The sequence below is a fragment of the Gobius niger genome (assembly GCF_951799975.1).
Source record: "Gobius niger genome assembly, chromosome: 5".
NCBI lineage: Eukaryota > Metazoa > Chordata > Actinopteri > Gobiiformes > Gobiidae > Gobius > Gobius niger.
Genome location: NC_136856.1, coordinates 15,064,108 through 15,087,902, shown reverse-complemented (window position 1 = coordinate 15,087,902; position 23,795 = coordinate 15,064,108). Strand labels below are relative to the sequence as shown.

Here is a 23,795-nt window from a genome sequence, read left to right as displayed (position 1 = left end):
ATGCATTGTTCATTCACTCCATACTTGGTAGTGGTAAACTACATTTCTAGCCACAACTTGCCTGGGACAGACTGACGAAAGCAAGGCTGCCATTCTCCGACCACCATTTACTCCCACCAGTGTTGGGGGTAACGTATAACAAAAGTAATGAGTTACAAAAATATATTCCTTTTTTCAGTAACTAAGGATTAAACATATTACTTACACAAAGTACGGGAATATATTAGTCATTACATTTCAAGTAACTTGAGTTACAAGTGCATTTAAATGTACAAACAAAAAAAATGCCTAACTTCTCTTAAATAAAATGCAGCATGCCAAATTAAGTTGAACACTTGTGTATTAGATTTGCATTAGCAAAACACAAGAGCGAGCGAAGAAAAAAAGGATCTCCTACTGCACCTTTGCTCGGAATTATTACTATTTTCAGTTTAGATTTAGCCAAAAGTAACTCAAAAGTAACTCTATGTAGTGTAACTCAGCAACATTTTTGAAACAGTAATATGTAGTAATACAACTACTAAATACTTACACATTTTTTTGAGCTGTAATCATTAAAGGGACTAGATCAGGGGTGGGCAATTCATTTTCATAAGGGGCCACATGAGGAGCCTGAATTGAGTCGGAGGGCCGCACCAACAATAACTCAAACTTATATCGGGATATAAGTATAATATATCGGGAGTGTATCGCTGGGGTCCATGAACAAAAGCTCCAAAATAAAAAAAAATGTTTTGATTGGGAAAATACATTGAGGACTTTTTTTCAATATCTATAAATTATTTCAATATCTATAGATTATATCTATATAATCTATAATGATGAGCCTGGCAGGACTGTAGCCTCATAAAAACGGCTTACACTTTACAAGCCTGTGTCACAAGTCTCTGCTACATTGTAGTCAATATTCATTCACTCCGCACTCCGTGGTAGTAAGCTACTATTGTAGCCACAGCTGCCCAGGGGCAGACTGTCCATTTCCCACTTGCAAGTCACACAATGTGTTGTTTATATCTTTATATCTTATTATGCCAGTGCCCTTTGCTGGACACCTGTGGAATTCTTTACTTTTATTCTTATTTAATCTGCCCCCTAGTGGCTGGAGTGAGCACTCTGGTAATAAAAATAAAAAATCACAACTCCGCACAGGAATGAGCTAGAGACTTACTTTTTTTTTTGACATGCTTATGAATTTATGCCCTACAAGTTATGGGCCGGACTGAATCATCTCGCGGGCCGGATGTGGCCCGCGGGCCGTACTTTGCCCAGGTCTGGACTAGATACAAGTTGGTCATTTTTATGCTCACTACTGCCACCTCAGGTCTTATCTGTAACTGCACCTTCTATATATTAATATTGTGCATGACGGCACTTCGGGCCCGAATTAACACCTTTTTGAGTGACAGTGCAGGATTTTAGAGGAAGTTGTGGGGAACAGGTCTGGGCTCATTCTACACATTAAGACATGGCTGGAACATGTAGAAGAAGGAAAATACTTAGTTTTAGCATTTTTAAACTCCGTACAGTCCCTTTAATATAAAATATATTGCAATTTTTAAGTAACTTGCCCAACACTGACTCCCACACCACGCCACACACTCTGACTACCTACCCTTGTGTTTTTCCATCTAAGTACCATCCGGCATAGCAAAGGCAGTATGACTATGGTAAATTGTGTCTGCTAACATTGCATAAAGACATGCCGCAATGACCACCAGTGAGTAAAAATGTGTGTACACCCAAGCCCTGCTTAAAATATAACATTTTATACTGCCTGCTGTGAGTAGCTTTTTCTTTCATCTTCCCCTTAAATAAGAGGCCTATCACAGCTTCAATGCAGTTAGCTCCATTTGATTAAAATAGAAGCACCCAAAGAACAGAAAGAAACTGATAAAGACTGTGTTGCAGCAGAGATGGAGGAGCCCCCTGTGCAGCTGGAGCGGACCGCCAGTGGCGAAACCCTCGAGGGTTTCTCTGACAGAGTCTACCTGCTGGCATCAGTCATCTTTCAGAACAATTACCTGGAGAAACCTGCTGCCCGAAGACTGGTGAATTACGGCAAAGAGAGGGGGCTCTCTCTGCCTGAGGTCACCGATGGTGAAATGCAGCGTGCAGCCTATGAGCTGGCTTTCAATGCACTGAAATGTAAGTAGCAGAAGTAGCCTACATTGATTCTTCCTTATAATAAGTCTATCTGTCTGTTAGAGCACACAATATATTGTTATTGCAATATTAGGTAACGCAACATCCATATCTCAAGAAGTCACAATGTATTCCAAAATCTCTGAGGTCTTCCATCTGACTGATTGTACATAATTACACACATTTTTGCTAACAGCTGAAAACCAAAACTAACTTCAGTTTTGATCATAATTCTCCTTGTGTAGCCTCTCCATTTTAGTCTCCAGGTTGATGAAAAAACCCTAATGGAATGCACTGTGTTTAAGTGGTTTTGTAGAATATCTGGTCGATTAAACATGTCAACTCACTTCAGAATTTAAAACATCTACATCTGTACTATCAAATTAGTTGTACTCATTTTACTCCGAGCCATCAAACGGCCATCTAAGGTGTGTGAGAGTAGTGGCCCTGCTTGCGAAACTTAATTGACAGGGCAAATGGGGAAAAAAAGATAAATAGTAGAAGGACAAGGAGAGTGGAGAGGGAGCTGCTCAGGTGATCAGGGGAATCCAGCGTGATGCTACAAATCAATCTGCCCTATGATCTCTTATCTGTGAGAAGGGTGCTGCCTGGGTGGCTGAAGGCGCGCAGGGGTGTGTGTAATCGCCGGGGTGATAAGCGAAAGAGGAGGTTATCCGACTCTTGATGCAGAAAGCTGTCTGGCATCGATTTAATGTGTTCCTGGGATGGAGAGGTCAGGTAGTAGGAACAGTCGCGTTGGCATGAGTGATTTTGTTCCTGGGCATCAATCCACTGAGCCTGTGTAAGCCTCTGGCCGATACATGCTCCTCAATTAATGCAGGACACCTCCGAATATCCATCAGCACAAGTCCCTCTCCTCGACTGCTGTGGCCAATGTTATTGCTGTAGGTCATAGTGCTTTACACAGTGGAGGTGATAACAGGATAACAACAGACACTTAGGTTTTTTTTTCTCCAATTTGAATGAAATTGCTCGTTTTGATTTGTTATTTCTTTTCAGAAATGTGTTTATATTCAAACATATGGTGAAGTTTAGCACAGGTCGTTTCTAATTTGACTAATAGCTGGAAAATCCAACATGATTTTCTTCCATGTAATTTCATTCCTCCAGAACTTTGTTGATTTTACCAGAGCCAGAGTTATTGCTCCAGTTTTTTGTAATGAAACAGAATGAGGTGGAAGCCAGTTAGGGATGCACTATATGAGAATGATTACAATATTATTGCAGTATTTTACTAAACCATTTCAAAACACAGGGTTTTAGGCATTAAAAAGTATTACAAGTCATTGAATGTATTGTGCTGAAATGAAGGTCTTAAAGGAATAGGCCACCGTTTTTACATACTGAGATATGTTCTTACCTTAGATGAGACAAGTTCATTTGTACCTGTCTGGTCTTCACTCGTGCCCTCAGTCTTGTAAACACAGCACAGACAGTGTTAACATTTAGCCTCTCCTCCTCTCCACTATAGCTCCAAACGAAGTGAAGATAGAAGCTACCAAGCTACCAAGCTGTTCCACGTTTTCCCTATTTAAATATGGTTACTTGAAGTGTTACATGATAAAGTATAGTTACAAAAAAATGTACAATGTAGATTTTGTAAGCGGATAAAAAGGAGAACTATATTGTAAGGCGTAATAATACCAGGAGTAGTTTGACATCTGCACAGTAAAGTAAAGATATTACTTTTTGTCCAATGTCCAGTGATTTATCTAAACATGCATCCTTTTTTTGCAAATGTGGCATTGAAAATATGTTATTTGTGCATTAAAAGGACATAAAAAAGCATTCAATTCAACTTGTAGCTGCCTGTATATAAGCACTGAAACAGTTATTACAATAATGATAGTTTGGCGATATACTGTATTGTGCAGCCCGAAGGCCATGTTCATATTTCCACTCTCTTAAAGGCGAGGGCTAGATTCTGCTGCATAAATTGATTTATTTGTGACGCGTACATAAAAGTTTCTTGACCTTCAATGCACACACACTGTCACGCACGCTGCTTTGGAGTGACTGATCCCAAATCGAGCTGAGGTCAGTTGTTAACCTGAAGGAGAAATGCTTCAACAGCGAGAAATGCACCAAGGAAATACCACTGAGCAGTGCTATTGATCCTGTGATTTTAGCCCTTATCTGCGCCACTCAAAAAAGTCACTCACTCAGCTCTGTAGCGGCAGCTGAGGACACAGACTGGTTGACTGTCACTAGTACAACAAAAAAGAAGTTTGGAGAGTTTATTTTTTTGGCAGAAAATAAGTGCAGTGTCACAAAAATGCAGAGTCCCCTTATCTCCTTCTGTCTGTCTTTTTAATTTTTATATATTCATACCTTTCTCCAAAAATCATTTTTATTGCTGAGTGGCTGTCATTCAGTTCACTGGCCTCCAGAGAATTTGGGCTGCCAAGGTTTCAAATCATGTCATGTGCTTTGCTCAATCTTTCTGCACTGTCATATTTATTTTTACCTTGTCTTTTCCTTTTGGCATTTTGAGGGATTTGCATATATTCATATGACCTTTTTTATATGTTTTATGTCAGATGGCACAATCCACTCAATTCTGGGGCCGTGCAAGTGGTACACAAGTCTGTGACCTTTTGCGGGCTGATGTATAACAGATGATTTCACGTTTGTGCACGCTCTCAGTCGTACAGTTTTTCCATTATAGACAAAGGTTCCGACATCTATACTGGGTAAACATTAACAACCCTACAGTATTGCATACATATGCATTTAAGGGAGTACCAATAAGAAGGTAAATCAAAAAATTCAACTAGACTGGCATTCAGCCTGCTACGGAAACATTATTTATTCTCTGATAAAGTCTCTTGAGGCGAGAGGCAAAGCGCTTCATACTAAAACATACTAAAACAACCCAGTCAGAGGGAGTAAGAACTTTTGTCTTCCACACAAAATTTAACGTAGGCAGTTTTTTCACACCTTTCGCACCTACAACACTCCAAGTTCAGAAACATTTTCTCACAGCAACTTGTCTGATTGTCGGGGTATGTGACTTGTTATTTAGTACAAGATTATGTCACTTTTGGCTTGTGTGACTCTAGAGGAATGTGTGCTTTGGTGCACTGGCATGGAATATTTGCAGACAGAAACTTGGCTGTGAAGAAGAGGTGGAGAGCTCAGGTTTGGCCGCTCCACAAAGCATTTGTTTGACCACAGTCACCATCACTCATTGTATGTGCAATGCCCAAATGCACAGCACATAGCACCAGCTATTACAATGTCATGTTACTGTGTGCTGCTACATAAGGTTATTTTGTCGACTGCAAAGATTCTCTGCAATGTGTGGCACAATGTCTAACTCATAGCTATGTCTTCAGTTAACAATAAGGCTGTAATATTTTACGGTCAAGCAGCCTGCTGAGGGTGATTTATTGCATGTAAAGGGCTGTGACCTCTATAGAAGCAGCATAACGGCCCCCAATGTGGTCTGCACCGCAATGCACTGCATTTGTTCTCTGAATGGTTATCTCCCAAGGGATTATCTTTAAGGTTTACTGCAGTAGCAACTATAGCACACCTAATGCCTTTCTATGCTGTACACCAGATTGCTCGATACTTATTTTTTAGATAATACTGTACTATGATTTTTTTTTTGCTTAATGCTTTTGTAGGGACCAGTTGGCAGAGATCCCAGTGGCGTGATGATATGTATCTCCAGAGGAAACTGCCAGTAGCTATAAAAATAACAAGATGCTATGCATTCACTGAACGTTAGGACAGTGTTTCATTTATATTATCAAAAAACAATTGGTAGCCACAACACAATGGCACTGAATGGACAGCACAATAAACAAGCCTCTTCAAGTGCAGTGTATTTATTCCTTATTTCTGTTACAGTATTTGGATGCACATAGTTATTGTTAGCTAAGACCTGATAGTGATGTCGAACCTTCAACCGGAGAGAAGATGACTGCCACACATTTCGTGATATTATAATTTCTGTGCAGATCAAGAACTGCTAGAAAACATCCTACTTGACAGCAGCTTTTACCTCACACAACCACTGGTAAGTAACATTTTATTTCTGGCGGTTTGACACCTCATATAAACCTAATTATTTTGCACCATATTTGACACGTTCATTTGTGCCTGACGTGCTTCCTGTGAATGTCGCACTATAGAAAAAGTACTTTTGAATCAACGATTTGAGAGTGTAGTGAGAACACTTTTACCTTCATCTTTGGCTTTTACCTGCTGCTTTGACGGTGCCTGTAATTTCCATTTGAATTGCTGCTCGAGAGTCTTTGTTCTTCTCCTCTAATCAGCATCAGTTAGCGTGATGCTCTGCGCTGATACACTTTTTATCAAGTCACAAAGCTTTCTGTCTGCTTTTAACTCCGATTCCTAATCAATGACAATCACTCCCTTTGGAGCTACACATCTAATAGATGCTCTGTGGCAGAGCAAGCTGAACTTGGTCTCTTTTATTGCTTTTCTCAAACAAAATAGGGACATTAATTAGTAATAAAATCAAACTCTTTAATGCCCCAGAGGCAGTTGTTTGTAACCTTTCATTTAGCTCAGCTCACATCAGTCCTAATAGATGCTAAATCTAACGGTAAGAATGGGAAAAAAAATCCTCCTTTACTCTCAGTGATCATTGTTTGTTCATGGTTTTACCCCCAAATTTGTTCATCTTGTGCCTTGGGGTTCTTTCAACGAGTAAAATGTTCGATTGAGTCAGGCCATTTTAATAATATTGTGTGGAAAAGAGATCTATAATTGTTTTGTACTGACAGGAAAGTGTATTTAATGGGGAGTAAGAGCAGTAATTTCTAAGCTCGGTCAAATCATCTGCAATAAGGACAGTTTGAAAGTATTAAGTAAATTTGAACGCAACCTATGAAATGATGTATAACAAAGCCACCTGGAGATTGAACAGAGAATGGAAAGTGGCTAAGTGAGTTTGTGCAGTGAAAGACGATGTCTGTCTCTGTCAGTGCTTCTGGCAAATGTTTACATTAACGGTGAGATGTGGGCTGTACAGCGCTCACACATCACAACTGTTGTCCTTGTGAATTATGGCCCTGGGTAAAATGAATTGGTGGCACAATGTGTTGGTGGCAGGTCGTTACTCTGCATCCTTCAGACAATAAAGTCTAGACACAATGAGGGTCTTTAGAAGCCAGTCTCAGCTGCTTTACACCTCTGGCATCTATAAAATTCAACCTTGACAGTGAGGGCAGATAGTGGAGGGTAGGGGTTCGGGAGATACCTGTAGGTACTTGAAAACTGTAGTCAGTCTGCTCATACTAAACACAATGGATGTGATATAGATGTTATTGTTATTATCATTATTATTTTAGACTGAAGATAATTTCATAGTGATAGCCCAGTATCTAAGGTGACCTGCCGGCATGTTTACTGTAGCCCAATAACCACCCATGGGAATGACGTTGCTATGCTACAGAATGTGCACTGTACAGCCAGCGACTTAACCATGGAAATAAGACAGACAAATTAATAATGTTAAATATATTTCTCGATTTACACAAGGTTAAATGCCTGAAAATGTAATATTTATTTAGCCTCCAGCTTTCAGCCCCATTAGCCTATTGATATGACCGGGCCAAGCGACTGCAGCTGGGCATCACCATCTGCCTCTAATGTGGCTGGTGCACTGCTGCCTTTAGGGAGCGAAAGAAATATTTATATGGAATTTTCTCATAACTTTTACTTACATTTTTCTGATCTAGCCTGATGATCAAATGAGCCTTGTTGTTGTCATCCTGTACGACCTTCAAGACAGAAAGTTTGTCCCACGCAAATGTGACTGTGATGAATTTATAAAGGAAGTGAGAGATGTGGAGCTACAGCTTGACAGGTATTGTATATCATCTGCTCTGATTAGCGTCAAGTCTAGAACAAGAAATCATCATATAAAGCTCTCACCGAGATATTTTCAACATTTTCTTTTGCAGATTCGCCTCCAAGTTTGCAGCCTCGCTGGCTCGCTGGAGGATCAAGCACGAGCTCGTGTCCATAGAGTGTATGCTGCCAGAGAGTGTGAGGATAAAACAAGAGAGAGCCAGCAGCCTGATGCTTTATGCCTGGGTCAACTCTCTGAAGAGCAGGTTTGCACAAACTGGATACTGCAATGGAATATGTGTGATTTTATCTTTTTGTAATAATATTCCGTAATATAAGGCAACAATGAATACAGTACATATAGAGTTCACCTCGACCCATATCTTTTAGCTTGGGATTTTGGCTCAACGCTCCCTCATGTTTTATGCTTAGCTGACACTCTATTAAATATCCCGACAGAGTGTTTATGGGTGATTATGTCCTCCGCTCTGTGCCCTCAGCCTGATTCTGTTAGTTGTAAATCTCGTTGCTGTGGACAGATTCAATCAGCGACAGCCCTCAGCCATCTCTCCCAATGTAAAGGTCACCCGCCCGGACTGTGAGCATTTCTAAGTGTGTGGGAACCATTTTATGTACATTATTACTATTACTAAACTATACTATTACTGAACTTTCAATCCACTTTAAATATTTCTTTTTTATTATGTAGCTGTCTGATGCCAAAATCATGCAATAAAATACAATAATACAAAGATATAATAAAGTAATACACAAAAACATAATAATTAAAGGAAAGAATCTGTCAAAATTCAGGTAAATTCAGTGTATCTCCAGTCATATTTTATCATCTTGTCTCTCCTGTGTGTTCGGTCTAGTCTTGACGAGGTCCAGGATGTGCTGGAAAGAGCGGGCTTCTCCAGGACAAGATCAATTGGACAGCTCCAGGGGAAGACCTACTGCCAAGACCCACACTGCGAGCATATACTGGTATTCCCAGTCCAGATGAAGGCTCAACTGGACTGCACCAACCTCCTTAGCAACCACAAGCTCATTGTTCAGGTACAAGCTGCAGCGAATGATGACAGGTTTGAAATGAAAGAGAAAAAAAGGCTCAATTTCTCCATCACAATGACTGTTTGATTCAGCACACTACCTTTTCTCTTGTACCACTTTCAGTCCCAAAGAAATGGAGCTCTGTCTGTTCTGAAGTTGTGAGATTATTAGTTTTTTTGGGTGGCACTGTGAGAGCCCGTGCTTCACAGTAAGAGGGTCCTGATTTGGATCCCCTGTGTGGAGTTTGTATGTTCCCTTTATGTGTCTCTATTTTAGGTATAGCTTTCATGTTTTTCTATTATATTTTGGATATACCTGTATATTGCCTTTCACCTACTACCCCCCACTTTAGATAAGGTAAGATAAGATAGCCTTTAATGATCTCATAATGGAGAAATTTACTTGTTACATTCAGCTCTCAACTCAGGGTGTGCAAATAGGCAGAAATTGTGAGAAAAATAAACCATAAAACAATAAAATAGTAAAATAGTGGTATCTTATGTACAATGTCTACCAAGGACTTTGTGGGGACTAAAGTATGAACAGTAAATAATTAAGTAAACAGACTATAGCAAAAAAAAATTGAAAGTCAGTATTAACCAAGCGCATTTTCTCCACTTCGGCTTTACCCAAATCTAAAAGCTTCTCGATCATTTGAAAGCTAAGACGTGCATAACTGAGCGTAACCTTTTTATCACATTTTTGAATCTTTTTCGTCCGTTTTTTTGTCTCTTTTTTTAATCGTTTTTTCCGTCGCTTTTTTGTCACGTTCTTCTCCATTTTGATGCTTTTTTTCCAAGAAGCTTTTAGATCTGGGTAATGTCAACCTGGAGAAAATGTGCTCGGTTCAAGTGGGGGTTAAGAGGTAGCTAAAAAACGTCTTCTGAGAGTTCACATGGGTTAAAATCACTCAGTGTTTCAGTACAGATCTTCATGCCGCTTTAATCTTACAGTATACAGCCCTCCTTTTTTTGTATTTAACTCCTACACTTATCTTCATCCTCCTATACTGCCCTCCCATTGATTCTCCAAACTCACTGACCTTTGACATTTCATCCAACTCTTTCTGGTCGCATCCAATTTCCACTGAATTCATATTTGGATCATGTTTTCTGATGTCTCTGCTGGACTTCGCCTCCTCAGGACAAAGCCTGCTGCGTCGGCCCGAATGCGGCACGCCGATTGTTACAAGAAGCTGAAAACGGCGATGTGCTCATGGCGGGGTGTTTCTCCGGCCTCACTGTCTCCCACACGGCTTCGCTCATTTCACTGAAACAAAAATCCAAAAACACATCCACAGTGTTTATGTGTGCGGGCGACCGGACGGAAGCACAGAGGGAAAATCTGCAGCGGGTCGTCAACACAATGGGCTGCAAAAGTAAGTAAAATGCTAATGTTTGTAAATAATAGTGGTTACTCTGTTATACCTGTCAGCGCTAATGAGGGAAGCGTTTTTATTTGGCAACGCTGACACATTTTCTAATGGCATGCAGCAACACTTGGCATGTTTTCAGGACTTGAATATAAACGCTGGCTGTGAAGAATTGTGGTGTTCACTGCTTCACCGATGCACTTCATGTACACTGTGTTCAGATGTGATACTGATACCGGGAGACTTTCACTCTCTGGACAGAAGCAGCAAACAGTTTCAGAAGGTGCGAGTCATCCTATTAGCCCCCAAGTCATCACTGTCGGCCATCAGCAACCCCATGGAATTTATACTGCAAGAGGATGGAGGTACGTAGCAAAGAGCTCGTGTAAAGTAAATGATGGTCTCAGTAAAAGGATCAATTACTGTAGCACACTACTTTATACGAACCAGACTGAGAACTCCCCACAAGAAAGGCTGTTTTTTGAAGCTGCCTTGGTCTTCCTGTCACAAGCCGCCCCTCAATTCGCTTTTATCTCATCGACTTTGAAATACATCCCACCCAATAACAGATGCTTGATTGGATAATCCACGTTTAGTATAATGTTGGGCCTGATTGATGTTTGTTACAACTCTATTGCGAAGTGGGCTGCAGAACAATGTCATACAAAATTCTTTGCAAACAAAAACCTGAATCATCTGCTTTATTGATATTGTTATGTACCTGCTAATCCTGTTGAACTTCTAAAAACATGTAGATGAAATGATTGTGATTCCTGTTGCATTTTAGAGGTTAGTATTACAGTCTACTCTCAAATTTAGTTTTCCTCTCGACCTTTCACCTCTTAACCCCCACCTTAACCAGGCGCATTTTCTCCAGTTCAGCGTTACCCAAATCTAAAGGTCACACAGCCTATAGGCCAGTGTAAAGCCTCATTTGAAAGCTAAGACCTACAAAACTCATCTAAACTGATCTTCTTCCTTGCGTTTTTTTTCATGGCTTTTTTTTGGTCACATTTCTGCCACATTTTCACCACTTTTTGCTACTTTTTTTGTTGCTCTTTTGTGGCTTTTTTTTGTGTTTTTTCTAGTGGTGGGACTCAATTAAAACATTTTGATTATGGCCTTTGTAATTAATTAATCGCAAACAATTGCATTTAAGCATCATTTATTTAGGGGTTGTATTTATTTTATGGAGGTATATTTTAGATGCTTCTTTCTATTTTTCTGCATTTGAACTCATCTGAAGTGGAGATGTGAGGCCTTTGTGAACATTTCAAACACTTTTTGGAGAACGATCTTTTTGTGTGAATAACCAAGTTTAACAGTCAAATTGTTTTTGGCTTTACGTGTTGTTTGTGACTAAGCAACGTCTGCAGGAAAAAAAATAAACTGTGTTGAAAGTTAAGTGTGATTAATTTCGATTCATATTTTTAATCGCACTAAACCTTATGTAATTAATTAATCGTAATTAATCGAAAAAAGTCCCGGCCCTAGTTTTTTCATCACTTTTTTGTCACTTGTCCATGACATTTTTGTCACTTTTTTGCGTTTTCCCACTTTTTTGTTGCTCTGTTGTGGCTTTTTCATTGCTTTTTTGTCTCAATTTTGTTGCTATTTTGATGCTTTTTTCAAGAAGCTTTCCGATTTGGGTAAAGCCGAACTGGAGAAAAGTCTACTCACTATTGTCAGTCAGAGATATTGCAATATTCTGATATTTTCCCCAAATTTGTGGAAGCCTGCGTTTAGCCGACCCACCATTCTCAGCATTTCCCCCCTTTGATTGCTTTGTGTAATGGCTTTGTAAAGATAACGATTTAGCTTCCAGACTCGCTCAATTCTCATCAATATATGCATTAATAATGACTGCTGCTTCTTTTTGTGCAAAGAATAAATTGAGCGCAAGATAACCTGAAATCCTTTTTTCCTTTTCCCCTGCTTTCCCAGATATAGACCTGCTGCAGGACCTCGCCCGGGGATCCATCGCCAAGAGCAAACTGGAGTCTCTGGTTCTGCAGCAGAAGAAGGATATTGATCACGCCATGCAGTGTGAGTGTAGAACGTCCACACACGTTCACGCGCCTCAACTGTGTGCACACCCCCTCTGACTCCATCCAGCTCTCGGACTACTGTAATTATCTTATCTCATTTGTCATTAGTTAGCGAGCCCCATAGAGATTAACTGAGTTTTAATTAGAAATGCTAACGATGCTCCTTAGATGGTCAGCTACTGTCTCGCGTGGTTCTCTGTTCAGCTAGGAAAGCAAACATTAATTGTTGTTTACGCTGTTTTCGAATCGCATAATGAAATATACTTATTGATACAGTAATAGGATTTGAGGAAAAGTATGTGAACGCTTAAATCTGTGGTGTGCTGTCGTGAGCCTCAAGGACGTGAAAAGCAGTGGCATTAGAATTAATTAGCATTTTGTACATCAGCTCTTGACTAAAATGGATGACTGGGTAAATGAAGAGTGCTGTGTTCGAAAGGGTATTTGGCATAAAACCCTTGCGAAATTAATTATTTTCCACAAAAACCTTGACTGGAAGAAAAAAATACTTCATTATTATATATTTTTTTTTTATAGTTGCAATATGTCACTGCAGTTTCTCACTTTGTGTAGCAGTTCACACAATAAACAGAATAAAATGCTGCAATTTATTTCCTTAACCTCTGAAGCCCTGCCTTAATACAGCACATTTTCTCTAGTTCAGCTTTACCCAAATCTAAAAGCTTCTCGAATGGAGCCTATAGGTCAGGGTAACGCCCCATTTTAAAGACCTACACAACTGATTTTAGCTCATTGTTTTGCTGCGTTTCTGTCGCTCTTTTGATGCTTTTTTCATACTCATTTACGTCTCGTTTTTGTGTCGCTCTTAGATTTGGGTAAAGTTTAAACTGGAGATAATGTGCTCTGTTCAGGTGGGGGTTAAGAGGTTGAAATAGCTTAAAACTAGGGCTGCACAATATATCACAAAAAATATCGTAAATCGCGATGTTAGGTGATGCAATATCCGTATCGCAGAAGCCACAACATATCGCCACATCACTAAAGTCTTTGCAAACTCAGCCAAAAACATTGCACTGAACTTATGTATTTAAGTTATGTTTTGATCCTGATGTAGCCTGGTTTACCACTTTCACAATTGAGCTCCGTTATCAGGTGGGAGGGGTGAACTCCTTTGAAATGATTGGATCGGATTTTCACTAGTGTTTGGTCATGACATGGCATCTGTTTCGGATGCCTCCTGGTCGCCTCCCGTGGGCGGTGTTCCAGGCATGTCCTAGTGGGACAAGGCCTCGTGGAAGGCCCAGGACACGCTGGTGGGACTATGTCTCCGAGCTGGCCTGGTGTCGCCTCGGGGTCCCCCCAGAACAGCTGGAGGAGGTGTGCGTGGATCGGGAAGTTTGGGCATCTCTGCTAAGACCGCTGCCCCCGCGACCTGGCCCCGGATAAAGCGGAAGAAAATGGATGGATGGTTTGGTCATGACGTATGTAATGTGCCCGAGTGAATGAGGCAGCTATCAGCTATGCTCTTGGGAGAATTCCTTGCGCATTCCTAGGCATCAATTTTAATGTCTGGATATTTTGGAGCCTAGCCAGAACGTATTGAAGAGCTTCCATTACGTTCGTTTCTGCCGCCATTGCCAAACTACAACCAGCAAATGTGGCGAAAATGCTTGACGTCACCTACAACACCCGCCTCCCCCGCTCGCTGAATGGTTGGTTGAAATTCAACCGATGTAACTCGGCCACTGAGGTCAGACCCAGACGTGCATGTAGGGAAATTATAATTGACCAGAGTTTACGGATGGCTAAGGCCAGGCTATTTCTGATGTAGTCTTTTTATGTCTTCTTTTTGTTGAACAACTAGTTACTTACGAGAATGGGACATATTGTGGTGAAATAGTTTAATGAAATATCGCAATAATATCGTTATCGCAATATTGTACAGCCATATCGCAAGTTACTTCCATATCATTCAGCTCTTCTAATAACAAAACCTGAGTCTTTCCTGGGGGCGGGACTTCACCAGCTCGTCTCCGTGGAGATGTTGCTGCTCTGCACTGACTACAAGTAGCCAAATACTAGGTTTCCACATTTGGTCTTCTTTCGAACGCTTTTGATAATCCACAGCAAAAATAGCGTGTCTATTGCCTGTCATGTGTCTAACTGAGCTTTAGGAGCATGATTGATATCCCTGCCATGCTTATTTTGTGATAGTTATGCTGCTCTTGTCCATCGTTCCTCCATGGTGCTTTCTTCAGGCAGGTGCAGTGTTTCTAAAGAGCCACATTGGAAAGAAAAAAACAGCTCTTCTAATCACACTAGCATTGATTGGCCCACCTCAACATTTCTGCCAGTACAGGGTCTTTCCATTGGGACTGTTAATTATTAGTGGGTGTTTATCGAGTGACTGCGAGTCGATGCTTTTGGTACATGGGGCGTCCGGCCGGAAAAAATATTCACAAAGCGGTACACAAACTCCCCCACAGCCCATAACGTCCTCGCGTCTCATTTCCACTTATCCAAAAGATGTTTCGCAGATGACTTAGAACACAATCCAGCAGGTTGTAATTCAGCCCTTTCGTCCTAATTGTTTTTGACTGACTGTAATTAGTTTGCAGGAGGAAAATCAAAGCTAAATGAATGGAATCGAGCCACCAATAGGCACGGAATTCTTCAGAGCCGACGCAATCTGGATGAAAAATGCGGCATGAATGCTTAATCACCTGGGAGATTGAGACAAAAATGTGCAGCCAAAAATCAAATGTTGAGCAGGAAAATAAGATTCGAAATAGCGAGTTTAAAAATGACACTCTAAGACACAATAGAGATGGGATATGAAGTTGCTTTTAAAGGGAATTGGACAAGCTGATTAATACAGGGCTTTGGGGATCAGTTTCTTGAAAGCTTCTTGAAAAAAGCCTCAAAACAGCAAAAAAAATTAGATGAAAACGAGAATGACAATGCAACAAAAGAGCAACGAAAACATCAGTAAAAAAATCAGTGAAAAGTGACAAAAAGGCTACAAAGTGCCACAAAAAAGTGACAAAAAGGGCACAAATTAAAGAGCAACTGAAAGCATCGAAAAAGCAAATCAAATGAGGCCTCATTTGAAACCTTTTAGATTTAGGAAAAGCCTAACTGGAGAAAATGCAATTGGTTAAGGCAGAGGTTAAGTTGTGATTTCAGTGATTGAATCACGCAGCCCTGATTTAAACCACTAGCAAAAATATGGAAGTGCTTGAAAATCTCTACGTACAGATAATTTACAGGTATCTACTACACCAGCTATTCTCAAAGTACGGAACATCGCGGCCCCCTAAATTATCGGAATATCTCTCGGGACCTCCCAATAGTTGTAATTTACTCTATTAAACTGAACATATTACATAAAAAGCCACATCTGACAATGACAATAGGTTAACCTCTTACCCCGACGTAAACAACAAGGATGAGAAAGCTATAAAAAAGTTACAAAAGGTAGGTCTTAGCTTTCAAATGAAGCGGGACACTGTCCTGTAGGCTGCGAGTTCCAGTCGAGAAAAAAGCTTTTAGGTTTGGGTAAGGCCGAACTGAAAAAACTGTGTTCAGTTAGAGTGGTGGTTAAGAGGTTAAAGTAGTACATCATTTTAGCAAATAAATGAACATTTCCATTCAAAATATATATACCGGTATATATATTTTTTTCATAGTATGTGTTACGTAGACATGAGGCCCCCCTTCAGTGCCTCTGAGGACCCCCATGAATGATGTATGCTACAGAATTGTTTTATGGAAGCGCTGAAACACTCAAGCTTTTTCGCGTTGCACTTGCGTAGTCAATGTTCCTGACTTGAAGCCGACTCCTGTGAATCCCTGTGTTTTCTTGTCTTGTCGCCGCAGTCCCCAAGATCCTGTCAGTGATCTACACCACGTATTCATCGCACCCAGAGGAGAACGAGGAGGTGGTCAGGGCCGTCTTTGAACAAGCCCGCGCCTGTGGGGAGAACGGCGGGAGTCAAACCAGGTAAACGTGAGGTTGAGCCTCCGTGGGCCTCCCCCCCGGACACCGCGCCCCGAATTTGTTTTGCTCTCCGCATCCTTTTTGTGTGTCAGCCTCGCGTGTTGTTTGTCTCTCTTCAGATAGGCCCCTGTCACAGTCTCAGTGCACCTCAGGCAGCCGCTCGATTTAGTGTAGTGGTGTAGAGTCGCTGGCAATCAAATCATAGGTGCCATTTCATGTCGGTAAATTCTGTGAAAAGGGAAGGAAATAGGCAGCAGTTGATTTTTTTTCCCCCTCCATCTGTTTGTTCAGTGCTACAGTTTCTGGGCGTAATTTTAAATATTCTATTCAGACTTCGTTCATTCTGCGTTTTCAGTTTCAGTCATGGCTATGAATTCTAATGAATGTGTGTCGGAAAGGGCACTTACTGTAAAATTCTCCCCAGTCAATTTGTCAATTTACTGTACTGTGTGTTTCTTGACACAATGCTAATACAATTATATTAGGGCTGCATGAATTTGGGAAGATACCTAATGAGACAAATTGAAGTTGGGTTTGTGATCGCAATTAGATTTGCAGTTGAGCATCAATATTCATGCCACACTAGCGCACACTAAACACGTCCAGAAGATCTAATAAGAAGAGAAGATTGACATATGAACTCCTACTCTTTATAGGGCAAGTGACTATTTTTGGTAATTTCCGCGCACTTTACATGTGACCTCCGTGCTGCACATCAGTAACGTCATGTCGTCCTCACTCAGCCAATTAGAGGAGATCACCCGACATCACAGATCCCACTACTGTGGCCTTTGACCAATCAGCAGAGACCGGTCTAGGGCTGACACGACTAATCGATTCATCGACGACTAAGCGATTATTGAAATAGTCGACAACTATTTTAGTAATCGATTAATCGTTTTCTGGTTCACACAGACTCAAATGGAGCAAAAATGACATAAAAAATGTAGTATTTTTGATGAAAACCTAGTTTGTTTTTATAGTTACGGTCTGTAGTGTTTTGTACATTGTAAATTTCATGAATAGAGCCTCCAACAAACATTTCCCTTTCGTTTACTCCATCAACACGTCCTCAAGCAGCGCCACTTAAGCTATATGTGATAAAAACAATTGATAAAAATCTACAGCATTCACAGCCAATTGATTAATCATAAAAATAATTGATAGATTAATCGATTACAAAGTAGTCGGTTGTTGCAACCCTAGACCGGTCTCATTCTAAACTAAAGTCTGAAAGAGACCCAAGTCTGGCTAAATTCATGGTACATTTCTTTACATAACTAACCATGGTAAGTTGATGAAACTAATTCTATTGGTGAATAATCGTGCTGAGTGATGATTATGTGTTGGTTTTGGAGGACGTAGTGAAATAAGTGAAATTACAGCATGAAAAAGGCAGGCACCATATTTGTTCACTTAAACCTAAAGTTAATTAGTTTTGTCCATATTTGCACATGCTCGTTGTACCTGTTATTCATACATACAGTATTTTCTTGACAAACTAACCAATAAACCCTGGAGGACTATGGTTTTATGTTGCCAAAGGTTATTTTTAGTAACATAGTGACTGACCCCGCCCACTGCACATAAAGCACAATCACATGACAAAAACTCTTGCCTTGGACAGGTGTGATCATTCAAGTATCAATATCACAAAACATAACGCCTCCTGAATACCAGCACCCCCGAGACCTGAAAGTACTTTTTATTTATTTTTTACTTTTACCCCTTAAAGGGCAATGAACCAAATGTGGTAACTTTGCTCACATGGATTTTTTTGCATGATAATGACATTTAAAAAAAATGTTACAACAGAAATAAACTTGTGTTATGTCCCCCAATAACTTAAGTTTTAATTATTTATTTCAAAGTATTTCAATGACTGCCCTTAACAAAATAATCCCATGCATTTCACAGCATTTTTGTAGAGGCCTAACCATGATAGCCCAAGATATTGTATTGTTTGTGCTGCACTTTGCGATTTGCTAATTGCGACCATTCAAATCAATGTGCCGTCAGTGGTGCGGCTACTACTGTTTTTAACACATTTCTTTTTTCTTTTTTTCCACATTTGGCCACAACCAGCCTCTCCCAATTCAGCTCTCCTTTGGACTCCGAGGACCAATTCTTCAAGCTGGACCCCACAGAACACAATAATGGCTGCTTCATGGCTATTTTTACCAGAGAGGTAAGCTTCTGTACAGGATCACCATCGAACAGGAAAACCATGTGTCAGGCCAACAGTTCTATTCATACACTTCCCAAGCGCTTGTACAGAATGTGAGCTAAAATACAGCTAGAATAGTGCATACTTAGGCTCAGACGTCAAGTACCCAAACCTGCGATCAGATAAAAACTGGCACCGCACCTTTCCGATCGTTCAAACTGTGAGGAATAAAGTGGAGAAAAAGGCAATGCTCAAAGCAGAAATAAGAATGTTCAGTCACAGGCAGGAATCTGGTGTGACTCAACGGCCTGAAAGAGATTTTGCGATGTCGAAGGCTACGGCGCTGGGATAAGGGAGAATGAATTTTGAAAAGGGGACGGGAGTGGGTTGATAGAGATTGTGTTTTTTGTGTCAGCCGCAGCAACAGAAATCTATTCAGGCAGACGAGAGGAGCTGATACCCACTGTGGGGAGTGGTGCACTATGGTCCAGGTGCGGAGATGCTTTGTTAACTCAGCTAATGGAATTGCAATGATCCCTTAAAGACAGTATTACACAATTGTTCTCCACTCAATTCTCCCACCACCTTGTCTTCTTTGTAACACATCTCCGTTATATAGTGCAGTCCTTTAAAGCCACACAACAGAACATTTCAGTTCATTTGTCGTCACAGGAGCAATGTAACTGTCACAAAATGAGAATGCACAAGCAAACTTACCAGTGAGGCCAAATGTGCTGCTCATGCTCAGCAAGAGACAGACAATGCTATTTCTGCAGCAGATGTTCAAAATAAAGCATTTGGAAGAGGACCAGTCGTGTTTAAACTTAATCTTGGACTACTTGTTCTCAAAGCAAAGTGGCAACATGTTCATGGGCACTGGCTGCCAGCAAACTCAGGTCTTATTTTTTATTTATTCCATTTACTTGGTGAAATGTTACACAGTTTGGCTTTTAGTAAAATGGTGCAGCTGAAACATTTTGTACAATACAACACTTTTTAGCAAATATTTAACATGAAAATTAATTAAACCACCCCATTTTGATTTACATATTTTTGAGAGACAGTCGTGAAAACAAGACAACTAGAGTTGTTTTACTTGTTTTGTTTGTTTTTATAAACATCTACGTTTCACTCTCCATCCAGGAAGCCTCCTCATGGTAGTTTTTGGGTTTCCATTTCAGTGATGTGCTGACATCATGTTGGAGAATTCACATTTAAACTGCCATAAGGAGACCCTCTTAATGGAGAGTGAAAGGTTGGCGTCTGTCAAAAAAATGTTTTGTCCAGTTGTCAATTTACCAGATTGAATTAACCACCTGGATGACTGAGAATTTACACCATATTCATGAGAGTCCACTTTTGTGTTGTGGGTCAGTTTATGGTGGGCAGCCATATTTTACCAAATAAGGGCACGTCTACTTTATTTGTTGCATATGCTTTAAGTTAAATTAAGTTGTTAAGATGTACTTTATTAATCTCTGTAGAGAAATTTGTTCTCTTTGCATTTGACCCATCCTCAATGTCGCTGGCGACATGTGGGAGCAGTGAGCTACCAGCATGGTTTTATGGTGGCGCAGTGATTAGTGCTCGTGCCTCACAGCTTGAAGGTCCTGGGTTCGATTCCCACCTGGACGGGGCCTTTCTGTGTGGAGTTTGCATGTTCTCCCCGTGTCTATGTAGGTTAGTGGTAAAAACATGTTACCACTAATATGTCATATTTTCATATTTTTAAAACATGACTTATTTAGATGGGTAACATCAGTTGCAAGTTCATCGGTGACATAATTATCATTTATTCAGTGAAGCAGCAATTTTAATGAAGAAATGGTGGGCAGAAAATTTGATTTTTGAAGCTACTTAGTGACATAGAAGAAGGTAACATTCCATAGTAGTTTAATTTCCCATTGACCTAACATGGTTGGCACGGAAACAGTTTAAAATTGTTTACCTACTTCTATGTCACTTCCTGTCGGTGTCCAATAAGGAGGCGAAATTGTGTCTAATGCGTCATATGCACTTTTAGCATTTTGAATTTTAATATTTCTAATTACTAAAATACAGAGGTTCATGTGTTGTCTTTTTCCTTTTAATTTTTAGAAGATTGCTGGCACTTTCAGGCCGTATTAGTGTGCTTCCAGTAAATTACAGTAAATGTCATAATAATAACCTTAAAAAGCTATTTCAACTCACTTCTATCAACTCCCTCATAATCCGCTCTACAGTGTGACTACATTTACTACAGTCTTTATGAAACAGGCGCTGATGCTTATGACGCTGGTGTGAAGTTATTAGCCACCGGCGCGTGAGCTCTCGTGCACCACGCTCTCCGCCTGTCTCTGGTCATCCATCACGTTTTATACCTCCACAGATGAGAATGAAAAGATAATCAAACTGCTGTAATGGCACTTCAAACAGGATTTTTTTTTTTACCCCGCCTCCAATAAACTCGTCTAATCAAAAGTTATTGTGGTACCCGGAAAAGCGCCATAAAAATAGCAATTATATAAGTGTTTGAATGCTGTCTGGCCTACATCGACTGTCACAGCGGTGGGCAGTAAATTTCTTCACGAGGCGTCCATGCTGGAACAGCTGGGGACGATAAAGACGGTCGACTCATGTGTTTCTGGCCCAATTTCAGTGGGAAGCAGAGCAAAACGACACAAGGCCGAAAGGGCCGCCAGTGTTGAAGGACATCTCTCATTGCTATAAATAAGATGATTCAATCTGACAGTTTGACTTTGAGAGTGTCATTGTTTAGTGTCATTTTCAGGCATTTTACCAACTTATATCAGATGTAATGAGCATATGGAGAGACTGGCTGTGGGTTTAAAGTAGGGCAGCATGAGTTCGGATAAATATCTGATTGCGATTTTTCTTTTGTGCTTGCAAAAAGATTTATTTATTTGACGGGGAGATTGCACAACAGACCAGAGATTGCTACTACAAGCTCATTTTGATCTCCCTGGGCCGAGGCAGAGCGAATAGCAAAGAATAGTGCTCCCTGTACACAGCAGTTGGTTAGTTTTGCGCGGGTTAAAAGAAGACATGAGATTAACACGGCGAGGATAGCACACTTTGTTTAGAGATGGCGAGGAGGAAGTGGGGGAAGAAAGGGAATCAAGGGAGAGTGTCTTTTGAATAATTCAGCGCCCCCTGTCTGCGTGAGTTAACATCAATGGAGTTTAGGGCATCCACCTAACACTGCAACACAGAGACCACTACTGTTTACCTGCCTCCACCGCCACCTCACTGTACACAAGTATCTGCATATCATTTACACATATATCATACTATAATACTGCCGTGAATACATTTGCATCCAAGTACGCACCAAGGTTAAAAATAAAGCACCAACTCAGTGGCTGCATGTCCCAGTCGTGAACACTGCGCTTGTGAATAATTCAGGCTCCAAAGAGTGCAGTGGGCCGCTGTGTGCTGGTGCTGAGGCAGCAGGTGACCCCCAGATAGGACCAAGGACATGGTGGCTTTCATCTTTAACAAAATCTGAAGGATGAATTATCATACGATTTATATGGTGTCATGTTTCCAATATAGATGTTTTATTTTTCACGTATTGTTATTATTTTGGATGTGTTGGTACTGGCAGGCTCCCCACGATGTCAAAGATGCTGCAGCGGACCTCCCGGCAGATGTGACAAAAACGACTGGAAAATCACAACGTAAAAAGTCCCAGTCCTCTCACTCGGTCAGGCTCAAAAGGAGAGAGGCCAAAACCAATGGGAGCAGCACCTCCATCAAGAAGGCTTCAGTTGTGCGTCATTATTAAGCACATTAGAGTTTTATTCGCGACAAACATGATTTATCAGTGCAATTTTCCATGTCTTTGGCAGCCTTCCCCCAAGGTCAAAGAGTCGGCTGAGGTGCTCCTGGCCAGAATAACCTCCCGAGATTCTCAAAAATTACTAAAAATTGAGCACCTGGAGGAAGCCAGCAGTTGGAGTCATTCTGTTGTTCGTGGTCTTCACCTTCCACTCGAGGTAGACAAGATCGGTTCAGAGCATGGGTCTCCAACCAGTCCCTCTCCAGCCCTTTCTACGTAGCGTCCCAAAGGCAGTCTTCAACTCTTTCCAGATAATTGAGTCAAATTCAATTACTGACAACTCATTTGCAAACCATTTGGGTGAATATAGTCAAGTATTAAGAGGCAACTTTAACTTTAAGGAAAAAACCTTGAGGGGAAAAGGTTGGAGATCCCTGGTGTTATCTCTTGACTTCATGTTCCCATCGTGAAAGACCAATCTGTTCATAAATAAGCTGCTTTTTCCAAATTGTTGCCAGACTTCGCCAAAGGTCAAAAAGTCCGCCGACTTAGTCCTGCCCAAGGCTAATTCTAGCGACTTCAGGAGATCCCCCAAAGTGGAGCTTTACGGGACTGCCAGCGGTTGGAACAAAGTGGCCCATCCTTATCCGCCTCCGCGAGAAGTGCACAAGCCAGCGGTCATCTCTCTGCCACAGGTGGACTTCCCCGCTGTGTTCCCGCCTCACACTCGCCCCAGGAGGATTTGGGGCCATTTTCAGGACTTGCAGGTGAACGCTCTCTCCCGAAAAGTCCTGCATTCTCGGTCGAGCGGATGGTGAAGTGAACTCTAGCCATGTGTAGAAATGCATTACATGAATTTAAAGAAGAGCCGTTTGTTTTGGTAATGCGTTTATTGTCACAACATATTTGTACATTTACACGGTGTAGAGATGAGTGGCGAAACAAACCAAGAGGTGGGTAGCAATCGGTTATATTTTACTCAAGTACATGTACTAACGATTTTAACGAAATTGTACTTTTCTAGGGCATAATACTTTTTACTTCGAAGTGTCCATTCTCTTTAATGTAACGCAATTCTTTCCAAAGTGAGCATATCCATGGTGAGGGCTGAGTACCGTTAACATTTTTTTTTTAATACCGGTACTTTAAAGGGGCTAGATGCAAGTTGGTCATTTTATACTCACTACTGCCACCTCAGGTCTTACGTGTAACTGCAGATTCTATATTACACCTTTTTGAGTGACAGTGCAGGATTTTTTGAACAGGTCTGAGCTCTTTCTACACATTAGGACATGGCTGGAACATTTAGGGGGAGGAAAATACTTAATTTTAACATTTTTAAACTCAGTATAGTCCCTTTATAATTTGGGGGGAAATGGGGGAAAATTGTGGCAAAAATAAGAAACACTTTTTTTTAAAGC

General features: G+C 40.7%; 1 protein-coding gene across 1 annotated transcript; it reads left to right on the top strand.

Annotated features, from left to right (window-relative positions):
* The first annotated feature begins 1,912 nt into the window (after positions 1-1,912).
* Positions 1,913-23,505, top strand: LOC306963763 (putative methyltransferase NSUN7). Its single transcript, XM_079557457.1, has 13 exons — positions 1,913-2,145; positions 6,132-6,190; positions 7,881-8,008; positions 8,106-8,258; positions 8,868-9,051; positions 10,189-10,423; positions 10,639-10,782; positions 12,362-12,463; positions 16,306-16,429; positions 18,512-18,614; positions 22,201-22,365; positions 22,445-22,591; positions 22,893-23,505. The coding sequence occupies exons 1-13, from the start codon at positions 1,914-1,916 to the stop codon at positions 23,190-23,192; spliced, it is 2,076 nt and encodes a 691-aa protein (XP_079413583.1). The 5' UTR covers position 1,913; the 3' UTR covers positions 23,193-23,505.
* Positions 23,506-23,795: the final 290 nt, after the last annotated feature.

Bases quoted from the DNA above. Each gene is read 5' to 3' on its own strand.
- LOC306963763 (XM_079557457.1), top strand. From the start codon at position 1,914: ATGGAGGAGCCCCCTGTGCAGCTGGAGCGGACCGCCAGTGGCGAAACC. The intron at 6,191-7,880 runs GTAAGTAACATT...TTTCTGATCTAG, and splicing joins TTTACCTCACACAACCACTG to CCTGATGATCAAATGAGCCT. The intron at 10,783-12,361 runs GTACGTAGCAAA...CTGCTTTCCCAG, and splicing joins TATACTGCAAGAGGATGGAG to ATATAGACCTGCTGCAGGAC.